Raw genomic sequence first — 18,010 nt, 5'->3', positions numbered from 1 at the left:
GTATGTTTCTTTATGGTCTATTTGATATTCATTGCCTCGGGCAACCGAGATGGTAGCATTCCCATGCCTTAAGTGGTCCTGGTAAGGCACTTGGAGTATGGGGGTGTTACAAAGTGGTATTAGAGCGACCATTTTGGAACATGTAACTAATGAACCTAATGAACTTAGGGAGTCAAAATAAAATGAACCCGGGTAGGAGTTGTTAGGAGCTAATGCAAAGACTTGGGAGACGTCCTAAAGTCGCGATCTCGCCCTACAACTTTGAACCGGTCACCATGGGGTGTGTGTCGGGATTGTTATGTGTTTATCTCGTATGTTACATGGTTATATAGAAATATGTTGTGGGAATTGGTGGATGAATGCATGAAGAGGATAAGAGATGTTGTGGTGAAAGATGATGATAATATGAGCATGTATGTTGATTGGATAACGTAATTGCATGATAGATGATTTATAACGTGGCTTGTTAGAAACATGTGATGTAAGTTGTTGTTTGTTGTATATATATATATATATATATATATATATATATATAAATAGGATCCTATAAGTCCACCTTATTTAGGTGAGTCCTTGAGTCCTCATCTAAGCCCTTAGATCTAAATAATGGATGGCTAGGATTAGAGCAAAATAAAGGACTATGATATAAATACCCAAAACCCTAAACACTCATTTCATTCCCTCACAACACAAATATCTCATTCTCTCTCTTCTTCCCATCTCTCTCTAAATTCCCTGCCGCCACCACCCACCTCACCGCACACACCTTTCCCACTGCCGCCACCACCCACCTTTTCCACCTCACCGCACACCTCTCATTCCACTGCCGCCACCACCATGCACACAACGCCGCCCCTTTTATCCACCGCCGACAACAGCAACAACAGCAACACACCGCCACAACCACGATGACGCCGCCATAAAAACTGCCGCACTTCCTTTTTTTTTCTTTTCTTTTTCAGATCTATATTTTTCAGATCTCGTTTTGTTAGATCTTGTTTTTAGCGTTTTTAGAACTTCTTTTGGTCGGTGGTTCTAGGTTAGTCTTGTGGTAGTGTGTTGTTGTTGTTGTTTTTCGATTTTTTTGAGATCTATACTTTTTTGTTCTTTTTTTTTTCTTTTTTTTTTCTTTTTTTTTTTTCTGATTTTAATGGGTTGGTTCCCTTGGTGGTGTTTGCCGCGGAAAGGAAAGAGAGGGGAGAAAGGATGAAGATGTGGCGGCAATATGGAGGATTTAATTTTTTTTTTGAGGTCTTTTGGATCTCGGTTTTTATGTTTGTTAATTTTTTTTCAAATCTTTTTTTTTTGGTTGGCTGATGGTGGCGGTGGTGGTCATGTTTTTTTTTCCAATTCGTTTTTTTTATTCTCTGTTTTTTTAATTTTTTTTAATTTGTTGTGGTCGGTGGTCAGAAGGCGGCGAGGGTAATGGCGGTGGTGGTTGTGGTTGTGCACAAGGTGGTTAGACTAAAGTTACACTCTTTACGAACAAAAGTTACACTCTTACCAGACTGAAGTTACACTCTTATCAGTCTCTTTTTTACACTCATATCGGACTAAAGTTACACTCTTAACGGATTGAAGTTACACTCATATCGGACTAAAGTTACACTCATATCGGACTAAAGTTACACTTATTATGACTATAGTTACAATCGTAAATGAGTAAAGTTACATAAAATTGTGTTAAAATTATAAAATTTCAACATAAAATAAAAATTACATAAATTTTACATAAAAAATGACTTAAAAAATTAAAGTTACATCCTAAAAATACTAAAATTACACTTGTAAAAAGTAGAGTTACACTCATAACGGATTGAAGTTACATAAATCGTTAAAATTACATAAATGTAAATTTATATATTTAAAATAAGATTATATAACATAAATTCAAATTTTTGTATAAAAAAATGACTTAAAATGAACAAATTCAAATTTTTTATATTAAAAAATGATTTAAATGATTAAAGTTACATTCGTAAAGAATTAAAGTTACACTTATGGACTAAAGTTACACTCATAAAGTAATAAAGTTACACTCAAAAAATGAGTGGCTAAGATTAGGACTTATGGACTCAACCAAACTTGTGGACTTATAAGAACTCCTATATATATATATATATATATATATATAGGGTCGAGATCCGGTGAGAACCACTAGTATAATGAGAACCATGAGAACCACTATTGTATCTAATAATATACGGAGGACTGTGTACAGCGATAAAAATAGAATTTGAGAAAATCAAACGTCCTTCCCCCAAAAGCTTCCAATCTCTCTCATTTTCATATTTTTCGTTCTCTCTCATCTTTCTTTCTCTCTCTCTTCGACTGTCAACATCTTCGACGATGCTAGATGTTTCTTTCTCTACGATCGATCGTCACATACTGAACCATCAATCTCTGCAACCATCTACCTATTCGACGCTGCTTTAATCAATGGAATCTGTTTATTTGAGGTAAAATTCCAAAATTGCTGATTATTTTTTTGTTAAATTAGGGTTTATATTTTAATCTTTATGTAATTTTTTAATTCGTCGATTAAATTAGTTAAATTTAGGGTTTGATTATCATGTTAGATTGTTCGTGAAATTAGGTTTTGATTAATTTTTTGATTCGTCGATTACCTTTAGAAATTGATGAATTATGCTTGTGAAGTTATGGTTTCGTGAATTACATTGGGGAAATTGAGAAATTAGGGTTGCAAAAATTCAGAAATTACCTAAAATCATTGAAAATTGATAGTCTTTATAATCGTCAAATCAATAGTTAGGTGCATGTAATTTCTGTTTATGTGCATTAAAATTGGTTTTATGCGCATCAAAATTTGGGTTTTATCTGTGTAATAATTTTCTGATATGGTTTTATTGTTAGTTATTTAATTTTTGACGTTTCTTGTTGCAACAATGACATTGTTAGTTCAATGGTATCACATAGTTCTTCAAATGTCGTTTGATTTTTTCAAAAGTAAAGTCGTCCGTAAGCTCTTAGCCGCTAGGCAGTGTCTAAGGAAAACCCTGGAGAAGTCGAAGTCTCTGGCTATTGAAATAGATGAAATTGGAAGCCGTTAACTAGGAAGGTTTCTATTTCTGCTGCTATTCTTAGCCCTTACAGGTGTGTTCTTAAATTGTCTACTTTCTCAGTTCCAATTATTTGTTTATTTTAATTAGAGGTAAACAAATGATTGAGAAAGTGCTTTACATCATTTCGGACATTTCATTATTGATCTTCTAATATTTTATTATGTTATTGTAAAGTTATTATAAAGTTTATAATCATGATTTAATGAAGTAAAACATGTTATTCTTTATATTTTACTGCCTGATTACTTATGCAGTAATGATTGGGTTTCCTACTTTAATGGTGTGATTGGCTAAATGATGTAGTTCCCTTTATGTCAGTTGGTTTATACTTATTAAATCAGTTGATGAAGCTCATAGTATTAATGGGTTCTAGTTCTAGGCATACTGAGTAGGATGGATTGAATCAGATTCAGATAGTCAGATATTTTGTTCAGCCTTATTACTGAGTACTTAGGGAGCTACCGGTCGAGCCTAAAAGATGTCGAGCTTTCTTAGAGCTTGTTCTTTAAAAACTGCTAATTACCTGTCATAAATGTAGAATGATAGTTGAGCTCTCAAGTGGAGTATAATACAATAATGTTAACTCGAAAAAACTGTAGTGACTAGTGAAAAAAATAAAGGAGCAATTGCAGCATTTCATTTTCATTTCTCTATTAAAGTACTCCTGATAATGTGTTTCTAAATTAGTCAGTAGTCACTTTTATTTCTTTTGTTTGGTGTCGAGGGGAGTTATAGTTACGGTTTTGATGCTAATGAGATTTGAAATACGGGTCACTATTACCACCCCTCGTGACTTTACTAGTTTAATTAGCGACATTTGCAAATATGAGTTTTTTCTTAGCATTATCTGCTGTTATTTTCCTTTTAAACTAAGCTATATTGCGACTGCTTCATCTCGCTACTGACAATTGTCGTTTCTGCACAGATTACTCATGGTAATACGCCTAGCTGCCTTGGCAATGTTCCTAACATGGAGGATCAAACATCCAAACCATGAAGCCATGTGGTTATGGGGAATGTCTGTAACCTATGAGATATGGTTTGCCTTCTCTTGGCTTCTAAACCAGCTCCCTAAAATCTGTCCTATCAAATGAATAACAGACCTTTCTGTCTAAAAAGACCGGTATGAATCTCTCAATCTTCGCAACCCCAAGGGCAGGTCTGACCTTCCTGGCATCGACGTCTTTGTTTCGACAACTGACCCCTAAAAAGAACCTCCCTTAGTCACATCCAAGATTTGGCGTTTCTGATGAAATAGTCCTCTGACTCAAGCTTAAGCTCTTCTTTCTTTGACGTTTTACTTATTTTGAAAGCCAATTAGCTCAAATGGGAGAGCATTGTGCAATGCACAAGATGTGGGTTCGACTCCCATATTGGCCATGAAATACCAAATCTTTCTTTTACTCTTAAGAATGAAAAATAGTGTAACTGGTAATCCCATTTAATTCAAGTATGCCATGTATGGTAATAGTTTTGGTATATATGTTAGTCTTTGAAATGCTTGTATTGAACTCCTGATAATTGCAAAGCTATTTCACGAGCTCGATCATTGCCATTGTTGCTGCTCGCTTGAGTCCAATCAAGGTCTGCGCGCCATTCTCCGAATATGATTATAGCCTCCTAAATAATTGTACTGTATTGCTTGCATCATGACACATTTCTCTCATTGGATTTTCAATTTAATAGGCTATATGGGACTCGAACCCATACCTTTGTGGAAAATTTGCACATTGCTCTACCATTGAGCTAATAGCCTTTAAAATACGCTAAACAAATACGAATACGAAATAACTGACATAAGTACCCGAAATGTTTCTCACATATTAGTAAGATATGTAATAGATACACTAAAATGCCTTGTAATTACAAAAAAAGGCCGGTAAACACATTAAATATCCTCCATGGTCATTTCCCTTATTTCATGTACATAGAACCTTATTTCATGCACATAGAACCTTATTTCATGCACATATAAAATTAACGTCCTTTACCAACAGTAATTAGTATCACAATATAAACAACTGACGCTACTGAAAAACTTTTTAATGCACATAGAACCTTATTTCATGCATATAGTACCTTATTTCATGCACATATAACTTTATTTCATGCAAATAGAACCTTATTTCATGCACATAAAACCATATTCCATGCACATATAATCTTATTTCATGAAAATAAAATGTCTTAAAAAACTACTCTATAAAACTGCACATCCAAAAATCCATGGAAGAAACTCAAATCACAATTGATGCTGGAAGTTCACTTTGGCTTTTATAGCAACATGGCTAGAGAGCCAACAAGTTCAAGCTAGGCTCATAAAACAAAACTAAAATTCATCCTAACTAAAATCCCTACTCCCGAAAAACGGTAGAGTTTCACGAAAAACGCTCATTGATTACGGAGTATAAAAGAAATCAACCATTTGAGACCTCTTCATTGTCTCATAACGGTAGAGTTTCACGAAAAACGCTCATCCAATGTTCTAGTGAAAACGCTCTTCCAATATTCTAGTGAAAACCGTCTTTCCATGTTCCAAGAAAACATCATTCTTTGCACCCATGACATAAGTACGTGTTGCTCTAGGTAGAACTGAAACGGATACGGATACGGATACAAACATGGACACGATGATCGCAAGTATACTACTAATTACTAACATCCTCCTTTCAGCAGTATTGAAACGAAGTTTGAAGTTTCCAAATCCCTGAAAGCGTTCCTGATAGACCTTACTTTCCCAACCTTGTGTCATGCTAGTATGCTACTGCCGAGTAACAACAAGAGCTAGTCAGATCTCACACTTGAAAGCAAAGAAACCGAGAAGATGATAACTGACCGCATAATACCATCTACAACTACAAGGGGCTCTTCTATTCATAATAGCATGCCAGTATTGCCAAAGTTGTGACTGGAGACAATTGCTAAATTGCAATACGAATTCGTTACTTCAGGAAATAACCATTTTCCAAGAAAAAAAAAACATAGGTGGTCTCTGACTACAAGTCCACAGCTAAGTGCTCTAGGTCCCTGCCATTTCAATTAAGAGCTCCATTTTTAAGATCAGAATTGACAATTGAAAAAGTAAAAAAACAATGTAACTGAATGATGATGGACACTCACAGCAGCAGACTCAGAACCGCTCAAATGTCCATTGTCTAATGGCAATTTTTTCATCCTAACTAAAATCCCTACTCCCGTTTCAACGAGACACGACGTTTATAAAGAGAAGGGAGGATGGTACACCCCTGTGAGCAGCAATATACAATTTTGGTTGCACTTCCGACAGCATTGCAGAAACAATACAGCCAATAAACCAGTCACTTGTATAAACCTCAAACCCACAATGAATTAGCTTCAATTAGGGAAAGAACAATGAATTAGCTTAAATTAAGGAAATTACTGAAAATTAGGGTTAATAGTATGACACAACTTGAGAAGTAATTACCTGATTTTGCAGGAATGAATCTCAGTACTGGCGGTTGAAGCGAATTAGAGGAGCGATAATGCTTGTTGTGTGAACAATGATGAATGAGTTCAGCCCTAATTTAATAAGCGAATGTGAGAACGTCAAAAATATGATGATCAAAGGGCAAAAAACATAGATCAATGATTAACAACATACTAAACTGAATCGATTAATAGGGTTACTAATCAACATGTGAACGAGTAATATGTTTACTAAACAGAAAAAAGCAGAACAAATTAGGATTGCAAAACCTAATTAACGAACTAATTTAAAGCTTGAAAATTATGAGAATTGAGGAAAAAGAAAGAAAAGGGGGAAATTGAGAATACCTGAATGAAGAGAACTGTAGATGAAATTAGCGATAACGAAAAAGAAAACAAGCTTGAAGATGGCTGAGTAATGTTCTCAAAATCATAGCAATGGCGGTTGATCGTTGTGGGACATCTTGATAATGGAAGGGAGAGGAAGACGTAGTTGAGTTTGATACTGTGATGTGCGAAGAGAAACAGAGATGAGTAAGAAAAGAAATTGTAAAAATGATTTGAGATACAGGGGTTGGGGGTACGTATGCCTGATGGGTTAGACGAGTTTATTCATCCGTCCAATTTGTCTAGATCTAAGGCCTATGAGTGGTTCTCACAGTTCTCATTATCTTGATGGTTCTCATAGGATCCCAAATCTACATACACTACTACAGATACAGGCTATAACAACGGTCAAAAACCGTTGTTATATAAAAAAGCGGACGTTGTTAAAGCGTCCGTTGTAGAAGGTTTTAACAACGGTTGGTTTACTTAAGGAAACCGTTGTTAAAAATATTAACCACGGTTTTATGTATAAAAACCCGTTGTGGAAAGTGTGACTCAATTTTGGGGGGAAAGTTATAACAACGGGTTGTAATATACAAAACCGTTGTTATAACTAAAGACAACGGGTTGTTTTAAAATAACCGTTGTTGTTTGTTCTTAAAAAATAAAAAATAAATAAATTAAATATTACTAGATGCATGCATAATTACGGCCTGTTAGAATTCCAATGCATGCATTATTACTGACATTCACTGTACATATGAACGGATAATATGGAATGAGAAGGGTTAGTAATAGGATTTGAAGCAGCATTATTGAGAGAGATGATGATGATTATGGCACAACTTCCTAACATATATATTAATTAAAAAGCAATTAACTCAACCCACACATTGCTTAGTATAAATACATTGCATATCTCAACTAACATTTCCATTATCTCATATATTCATCTCCAAACTCTAACTGTTAAAACAAACTCTACTTAATCTTTCAAATCAAACTCAAAAACTCTAAGAAAATGAATGATTTCATCCTAAAGACTCTTACCATGATCGAGAACAACAACAACTTCATCCGCCGGTTCCTCCATATTGAGGAAAGTTTCAGGAGCTACCTTGCGGATGCTCGATCCGCACCGAAGCACGCCAAAGAAGATGGCTTGACGGAGCGGCGAAAGATTGCGGCTATATGACGATATAGCAATTGCTGAACGGAACCTCCAAATAGCCAAGGAGGAGAGGATGGATACGATAGAGCACAATAAGATCCTCCATGAAAATATAAGAATTGCATTTTTACATATGTAATTTTTTTTTTTAATTTATGTATTTATAAATATATATATATATATATTAATTATGTTTATCTTACTTCTTCATCTTGCTTCTTCATTGTTTTAGTAACTAATTATGCGAACAATACTTAAACAAATAACATAATGGTCGATAAAAACACATATATGCAAAAGAAATAAATAGAAAAAGAAAATAATGACGATGACAAAGGACGGCGAGATTTACCTGATAAATACAGAACGTAATAGACGATGAAATCACAATGACGGCGAGAAGATAAAGCGACGATGAGAAAGAGAGAAATAGAGAAAGAGAGTGTGTATGTGTTTTGTGTTTGTTTGTCTGTTGTGTTTGTGTTTGTGTATTAAGGGTTGTGTTTTGTGGTCTGCAGCAGACTTGTTTGTGTGGTTTATAGTATGGAAGGTATTGACAACGGTTATTAAACAACAACCGTTGTGAAATATGTTTTAACAACGGTTGTACAAAACACCCGTTGTTAAATAAGTTTTAACAACGGGTTTAAAAAGTAACCGTTGTGATTACTTTTCACTAACTTTGCGCCAATTTTGCGCCAAATTATTAACAACGGTTCCGCATGTGTGACCCGTTGTTAAAAATAATAACAACGGTTTTTATAACTATACCCGTTGTAATTGATTTTAGTAAAATTCGCGCCATACATTCTACAACGTCTATTGTGATTTTCGTGAATAATCGTTGTTAAAGGGCGTTGTAGTTGCCTGGATTTGTAGTAGTGATATATATATATATATATATATATATATATATATATATATATACATATATATACATATATATACATATATATATATATATACATATATATACATATATATACATACATATATATGTATATATATGTATATATATGTATGTATATATATATGTATATATATGTATATATATATATATATATATGTATATATATATATATGTATATATATATATATGTATATATATATATATGTATATATATATATATGTATATATATATATATAGAGGCGGGATCCGGTGAGTCCACCTAAATATTTGAGTCCATGAGTCCATCCACAATATCACGCGTAAGGCAAAAGAATATCACGCTACATATTCACAGGAAAATGGCGCTTAAACTTATAAAACAAAACAAAACCGTTCACTTTTTTAAAAACTGTTTCTCTCTCTAAAAATCACACAAAAACAAATACTCCCTCAAAAATCTCACTGAAAATCCGCAAAAACCTAAAAATTCAAGGACGATATCAACTTAATTTCAACAATATAGATTCAGTCGTTCAATCCTTTGCATAATATTAGTTGAATTCCAAAATTAGGTTGAAAAATCGTCGAGGTACGCTCTAATCAGTTTCTATTACATTTTTGCGATTTTTGTTCATCTTTTGCAGTTTTAATTTGATTATACATATTGATTTTGTTCTTAATTACTGTAATTAAGTTCAATTATATGATAAAAATAGCATTTAAGCACTAATTTTTGACTTGTTAATGAGTTTAAACGCTTACTTTCAAGTTGTTGTTGTAAATTTATACATTGTCTTAGTTGTTAATGAGTTTAAACAGTATTTTGTTGATAACATGGATACATTGAACAAAAAACTATGATCGATTGTAGTTGTAGATGATTATTAGTTGTTTTGTTTGTTTCAATCGCGAAAAATAGGGTTAGCTATTGTTCAATGTGAAATTTAGTGTTAACCAGTAAATTTGGACTTGTTAATGAGGATGTCTCGTTTTCTGTTGATACTATTAAGAGTATGTAGTGATACTATTTAAATTTGATAGTTGTAGATGATTATTAGTTGTAGATGATTATTAGTTGTTTTGTTTGTTTCAATCGCGAAAAATAGGGTTAGCTATTGTTCAATCTGAAATCTAGTGTTAACCAGTAAATTTGGACTTGTTATTGAGGAAAGTCTCGTTTTCTGTTGATACTATTAAGTGTGATACTATTAAGAGTAGGTAGTGATACAATTTAAATTTGATAGTTTAGGTCAATTGAGAAACATTTCTTTAACCAATGATACTGTTAAGCATAAGGTGTGACACTGTTAAGAATTGTAGTGATACTATACTGTAACGTGATACTGTTGTTTATATGATCTAATACTATTAAGCACAGAATGTGATACTAATAAAATTTTAAATGCAGATAGTTACTAGCAAGAAAATGGAACTGCGATTCTGAGATGAACCTAACATAACCATTGGCGAAAAGAGGCCAATAGCAGCAATTCATAATGTTGAAAAAACAACATTAAAGAAGTATAAACGTAGGAAAACAAAGAATAACAAAGAAAACAATACTATGGAGCTGGTAGAACAAAACACAAAAAAAGAAGTTGCAATTCAAGAAGTTGAGCAGCCTAAGGTACACAAAAAGAAAGGAACAGAATTTCAGACTAAGTGCAGGCCAAAAAAGTTGGTTGAGTTGGTTAAGAACTTAAATGAAGAACAACAGAAGGCTGTAAGGGATATTGGATTTGGAGGTTTGTTAAAGTTAAAGGTAACTCAACTACCACATGGAATCCTGAATCGGGTCTTGAAAGCATATGACTGTTCTAACAATATGTTTAGAACAAAAAAGTTGGATTTTCTACTGTCAAAGCATGATGTCCATGACATGTTTCTACTACCTAGGACAGGTGATAAAGTAACCACCGCAAAAAGGGGGAATACCACTACTCTGATTGACACCAAAATGAAAAATGATTGGAGGCTGAAGTTTGGTGTGAAAGGTACTTCTGCTCCAATTAATGTGAAGGATGTGCATGATAGATTGATGGCGTGTACTGAGGCTGGTGATGAGTTTAAGAGAATGTTTGTTCTGTATAGCATGTCCATTTTCCTAGCGCCCAATACAAATAAAACCCTAGATTTAAAACTTGTTAAGTCTGTTGCGGATGTGACTAAAATTAGAGACTATGATTGGTGTGATTATGTCTTTGAAGAGATGACTGCTAGTATTAAGGGATGGAAAGAAAAAAAGAAGTCGAATATCACCGGTTGCCTACTAGTGATTATGCTAGCCTACTTCCATAGGTTCAAATTTAAGGGCAAGGCTATGAAATACACTCTACCGCTAATCCAACATTGGGATGATCTGACTCTGACATCAAGAGTTGAAGATGAGAAACAAACAGCAATATTGGGGAATGCACCAATTTCAAAAATTGAGTACCCAATCTGTTTATCACATCAAGGTCAGGAGAAAATACAACATTCCTATGTATATTTATCATTAAGTACTCAAGTCACATTAAAGATATGTTTCTTTGAATCTTTGATAAAGATAAAATTTCAGTGGCTAACAAGAGATGATTAATTTTTCAGAAGAACCGGAAATGAGACTTACACAAACCTCTGAGAAAGATGATGATGAAGCTGAACCTGAAGCAAAAGAGGGGTACATCATGATTAAGCTGCCTAAAGGAGTTGAAACTGATAAAGAAATCAAAGCAAGAGCAATGGATGTAAGTACTAATGTCTTTTACTTTGATATTGTTTTGAACACATTGTGATACTTTTGTTTACCCAAGTTGATATTGTTTTACCATTATTTAAAAACTGCCAGGGAGAATAAATTTTGTTAATGATAATGATATTTTATCAAACTGTGATATTGTTCATTACGAACTGTGATATTTATGGTGGCTATTTGTGATATTGTTTCATAATAGCAACCACTTGTAATGCTTATGATATTGATTCACAGTAAGACAAATAGAGTGATATTGTGTCACATGAAGTGTGATATTGTAAAACAATATCACACAAATAGGTAACATCTGTTGGGAAATGTGTCCTCAACAATAGTGCGATCACATGATTTAAATATCATAATTAAATCTCAAATTAAGAATACGTGAGGGATGATTCTTTATACAGTCGACTGACCGTCATTAATCGGTAATGATTGGCTAACTAGAGTTTGACATTACGTCGTGTGACGGTGTGGTGGTCAGATTGATCCCTTTAGGTCACACCTATAGGATGAAGCCCAAATAGCTATTTAATTAATTGTATGCGTCTGATTAATTAATTCCTTAATTATGGGAGTGCAATTTTGCGTCTTATTTTAATGTGATTAAATAAAGATTAAATTTAGTAATTAAGTGTTATATTACTAAATTAGTTGAGGTATAAATATAAGTTTTGAGGTAGAGGTAATTAGTTATTTAAAGTTACAAGAAGTTGTAATTTTAACTAACTGGCAATTATGGGACCCATTATATGATGATATAATGGTAGTATACTACTCAAAAAGTGGAGTGTATATTATATTATTAGTTGTAATATTTAAGTGTTAAATAATTACATTAATAATTAAATATGTAAGATTGTTAAATATAAGACTTATAAGCATTTGTGGGACAAATGACAAAAGGCAAAAATGGTCCATAAAAGACCAATATTTCGGCCAAATAAGAGATGAGCAAAGATGCTCTTTTGTCTTATCTTTATGTTGGTTATTGTGTGAAAATGACATATCATACTAGCTCTAATCATGCCTACATCTTACACACCCTACCTACACTTAACAAACAAGTAAAAACAAATGACAAAAGATTCCTCTTTTGTCATAAGGCCACCGGTTTTTGGCATGTTAAAAGGGGCATTTGGTTGCTCATTTTACACTACTTGGTTGTTGCTTGTTTTTACATGTTTTTCTCTATATTCCTCACATGCAAATTGATAAAAACCTCTCATCAAATACTAATACATAAAATCTATTACTAGAAGTAGTAATATAAGAATATTAGTATTATTAAGGTATTGTTTCTACTATATATCTAGTTAATATTAGTAGAGATTTTTGGGATTCATCTTGGGTGCAATTTATTGGAGTGGCTTCTAAACTTGGAGTCTTAGGAGGATCATCCATTATTATAAGCTCAAGAACAAGTGAAGGAAGGTGACCTTCCTTGTGCCCAAATTTTCGAACCAACCAACAATGTAAGGAACATTGTTTTTCTTATAAATCTTTCATTTTGTTATGCATGCACTAGATCTAAAGAACAAATAATTAACAAGTTAATTAGTTCACTATTAGAAGAGTCTAATAATAGGTATATGAACCTAACAAGTGGTATCAGAGCATAAGGATGTTGCATGCATAATCGGTTATTGTTTTTCCGAGTTAAAAGGTTAACATATAAAACTTAAAAATTTGTGATTTATTAGTATAAGTCACGAAATCACCATGCATGTTATATATTCTGGTCCTAAAATGTTTTTAGGTCATTTTTATGATTCATGGAAATTTATTGCTCATTTTAAGGATTTTTGGTCATTTTATTACATTTTTATGACTAAAATGGGAATTAAAATGCTAAAAATAGTTAAATTTCGTTTCTGACCTTGAAAAATTTATATGACCTCACATGCATATTTTACAAGTTGTGTGTAAAAGGACGAGTTAATTTGATTAATTTTGCATGATTTATGATTTTTATGAGATAAAAATGGATTAAAAGAGGTAAAATGGTTAAAATTAGTTAAATTTCGATATAAGCCATGATCTTTTAATATGATGTCACATGCAAGATTTACAGAGAGTATGTAAATTTCTAGATTTAAATATCTTATTTTGCATGATTTATGAATTTTTGAGTAAAAATGGCATAAATAGTGACTATTTTAGCAAAAATTAGCTAAAACGTATTGCATGGCTTGAGAAAATTATTTTAAGTTGCATGAATATCCCAATAATCAGATCTAAAGTTGTAAAAATTATTGGTTTAATTTTCGTATGCTTTATGCATTTTATGAGATAAAAACGATAAAAATGCAACTATATTTTCTCAAAATTAATTCGAAAATTTTAACCATGTTTTTTGACATTATGAGGGTCATGGAATTATTCCAGAATGTTCAAAAATTTAAAATTCAAATTTTGAAACTTTTATGAATTAATTTGGATTTATTTAATATAAATTATGATTTTAAGGTCAAAAATGAGCATAAAATTAAATCAAGTTGAATTATTGTCAAAAATTATGTGATGACTAATTTTTGAGTCCTAAAATGTGTTAGGATAATTAACTTGAGCTTAGATGTGATTTAAGTGTTAATTAGTGATTTTAAAAGGTTATTATCACACATATCCATGAAACCGGGTTATATGTACGACATAAGTTAAATAGGGCGATTTGGCACATGATTTTGCATGATAGGTACATATTATAATGCTGCATATTTCAATTGTTGAATGTCTTTTATTTATATAATTTTGAATTATGTAATTTTAATCTTAGTATGGCCTTAGTTTAATCAATATTACCCGTAATGAAAGGGAATATTGATTCGGTTGTAATTTAATGTGATCTCGTATCACTTTTATTTTTATTTCATTAGTTTTTCCATTTTACAAATGTATAATAGGAATAGCTTTGTATTTTTTATTATTATTTGTAATCATGGAGCATCTTCAAGACGGTGCCATTCGGAAAGGTGATCCGACAAAGACGGTGTCTTGGGTGGCGTGCCAATTGAAGATTCAAGGGACCAAAGGTGTTGGTTTCCGAATATGTAATAGATTATTTGATTTTCTATTTTAGGAAGGCCATACTAGGAATTTTATTTATTGCTTTGCATTTCTTTTAATATGTTGCATGCATTGCCAAATCGCCATAACAACACATGCATATCATATCGAGTCATCGACCGTGTCAATTATAATTATCGTAGTTCACCGCTTTAGTTCACTTAAAACGTGATAGATAATAAATTGACAAGACCTCTCACATATTAAAAATTGAGAAAAAGCCTTACCAAATAGTAGAAACTCATGAAGTACCAATTTCACAAGGGAGTTAATCCGGCTTCACCGTAATACAAACCTTGTTACGTTGGCGAAGTGGGGTAGTAAAATGTTATTACATCGAAATTTGGATTGAGCTCAACGGAAGTATTGTTGACCGTAGTCGCATGTGTTCCGGGCTAAAGATGAGAACTAGAGTAATTTTTATCGACCGAGAGTTCTAAAAGTAGAATCGATTAAAAGGTTAATCTACCGAGTTATATTAATAAGGGATGAATCGGCTCACCGTGCCCAAGTTAATATGAATTTGGATCTTGGAATCATTTATGTAGTTGGGTGGAGGTCACTATATAAATGCAATACTTGTAGTTAAATTTACGAGTATTATTAAAACGATAGATGTAAATTAATTCCTTCATTTCCTATTTTGTAGTCAAAAATTTTGTTTTTATCAACCGCAATGGCAACTCCAAACGCGTCCGCATCCACTAGTTCCACCCCGCTTTCCAATGTGTCATGGCTCCGATCCTTCATGGATCGATGTAAGTTAGAAAAGAATGGGTCCAATTTCGCCGATTGGGATGCACAACTTCGCTTGGCCGCGCAAGGTGACGACAAGCTTCGTTACCTTACCGAGGCATCTCCCACCGAACCACCTAATACTAGGTCCGCCGCTAGGCAATCCTATGAGGATTACCAAAAGGAGTCGGCCGCAATGAAAAATGTATTGATCTTTGCTATGGAGGCCGAACTCCAAAGAAGTGCTATAAAGATTAGCACCGCTCATGAGATCTATATGAAGCTTGTGAACATGTTTTCACGAGCTCCTAGGGTCATTCAATATGAGGCGGCTTCCGCATTCTTTGATCTTAACATCAAAGAGGGCCAAAAGGTGAGTCCACATGTGCTCAAATTGATAGAGCATGTTGAGACCTTAAAATCATATAAGGTGGAAATTCCCGATGAACTCGTGATTGATCGAATTCTTCATTCCCTAAGCAAAATCAAAGCATATGTTCAATTCCGGGTGAATTTTAATATGCAAGATAAGAAGGTTTCCCTTGATGAGTTGCACAAAATGCTTGTGCAAGCCGAAAGGGATATGGGGCTAAGTGTTAGCACCACCAAAGATGTGCTCAATATCAATCAAAAGAGCAAAGGAACCTTCAAGAAAAGTGGGAAAAAGGGAAAGAAGCGAACTCCCAACAGGAACAAAGCTAAGACTTATGAAGCAAGCTCCTCCAAGCCCAAGTACAGTGCCCCATCCGGGGACAAGTGCCACTATTGTTGTGGTGTTGGGCATTGGAAGAGAAACTGTTCCAAGTATCTTGGCGACATCAAAGCTGGAAAGGTTACTCCAGTAGGTATATAAATATCCCTATCTTTTATGTTTCAATCTCAATTAGTATGTGATACAAGTTGTGATGATTACCCTTTTTATTGTAAATAGGGCCCCCTCCTAGCAAGGACAAAGGCAAGGAGAAGCAAGTCTAGAGGATCACGAGGGAAGCTAGAGTAGCCGACCATGGTGATGGATCAATAGAAGCTTGGCTTTTTAATTTGCTTTGTCTTTAATTTTATGATGAATTTCATGTTTTTAGAACTATTTTGATTTCCTCGTGTGACTTGGAAATTGGTTTGTATCCTTTAAACACGGGTTGTATTTTGGATATTGGTGACTTGGTTTTCAACCCAAATCACTTGTTTTATTATGTTGTTTGTTCTAAAATCATCATCATAAATTACTTGCGTAGAGAAACATTAGATAAACAACTCAAATTGATCAAGTAGACGATTATGATGATGGGATCATTATATGTCCATAAGCTATGAATCTGATTCTCCTTATGTCTTTGTTACTTAAAGTAACAACTTATTTATATAAGATCAACTCTAAGAGTTGTAATGAGTTTTTGAATTCATCGAGTAGGGAATTCTCGATACCAAATGGACATATTATTCTAATTGGATGGTCAACCATAAGATACCTAGAATAGAGAGTCTATTAAACCATATGACATGAATCAGACTACCATATTCCATAGCTGCCATGTAAGGATGGCCTCTTGAAAGTTAATATATAGTCTTTGAAAACTCCTAATACTCCGTTAAATATATCTTTGTGACTCACAAAGCTATCTCTCAAGAAATTAGGTGTATTTCTAAGAGATAGAGTGGGAGAAGATTGTATCGTCACAAACATCTCTTATAGTTGAAATGTTACTTTGTGAAAGTAATAAAGTTATAGAGTTGGAGTGTAGATGAACTATAATCTATGAAGATAGATTAGAAGTATAGTTCAGTGGGAGTTTATCGCACATGTCTTATTCATCTCCTATAGTTGAAATGTTACTTTGTGAAAGTAATTGAATTATAGAGTGGGAGTTGGTATTGAACTATTATCTATGAAGATAGTATGAGAGTATAGATCAGTGGGAGTTTATCGCACATGTCTTTATTGTTTAAAAATATTACTTTGTGAAAGTGATAGTAATATGACCATGTTACATTTGAGCCGAAGCATTACAATCCGAAAATTGTTGCTCATGAGTAGATTTACTTTAAAGTGAGGGTCTCTTTAAAGGGAAATAGAGCTTCAGAGTACACAAATGCATAAGATTTACATAAAGATGTTGATCAAGACAAATTGTGTTAGGAATTGCCGCATTTCATTTTAATGAAGAATGGCAAATATAATTCGCTTTTCTAAAATGGGAATTTAGAGAAGGAAATGTTTAAAAACACAAAACCTTAGATGAAGATCTAAGAATCCTGACATATTATGCGTAGCTATCTTAAGTGATCACAAGATGGTCTTAAGCTAGCATTAAAGGATTATACTTTTCGTTCATGTGATTATAGTGAATTGTTTCATTCACATGATTGTAGAATCATGATATACATGAAGTTAAGTGGGAGCTATAATTGTTTCTCCATGTCTTATATGTAGATAACATATTACTTATTGAGAATAATATACCAATGCTCTCTTCTGGTAAGAGTAATTGGGAGACATGGAAAGGGATGCAAAGTACTCTAGATTTTGAATCTATGTGAGAATAAATTGGCATAG

The 18,010-nt window shown here is 33.3% G+C and overlaps 1 protein-coding gene across 1 annotated transcript; it reads left to right on the top strand.

Moving 5' to 3' along the window:
• Positions 1 to 12,848: 12,848 nt before the first annotated feature.
• On the top strand, positions 12,849 to 16,666 carry LOC141615051 (uncharacterized). Its single transcript, XM_074433629.1, has 2 exons — positions 12,849 to 16,301; positions 16,388 to 16,666. The coding sequence occupies exons 1-2, from the start codon at positions 15,398 to 15,400 to the stop codon at positions 16,429 to 16,431; spliced, it is 948 nt and encodes a 315-aa protein (XP_074289730.1). The 5' UTR covers positions 12,849 to 15,397; the 3' UTR covers positions 16,432 to 16,666.
• The last annotated feature ends 1,344 nt before the right edge of the window (positions 16,667 to 18,010 follow it).

Source organism: Silene latifolia, chromosome 11 (genome assembly GCF_048544455.1).
Source record: "Silene latifolia isolate original U9 population chromosome 11, ASM4854445v1, whole genome shotgun sequence".
Taxonomy (NCBI): Eukaryota; Viridiplantae; Streptophyta; class Magnoliopsida; order Caryophyllales; family Caryophyllaceae; genus Silene; species Silene latifolia.
The sequence above is the reverse complement of the archived record's forward strand: the minus strand, read 5'-3'. Positions and strand labels throughout refer to the sequence as shown.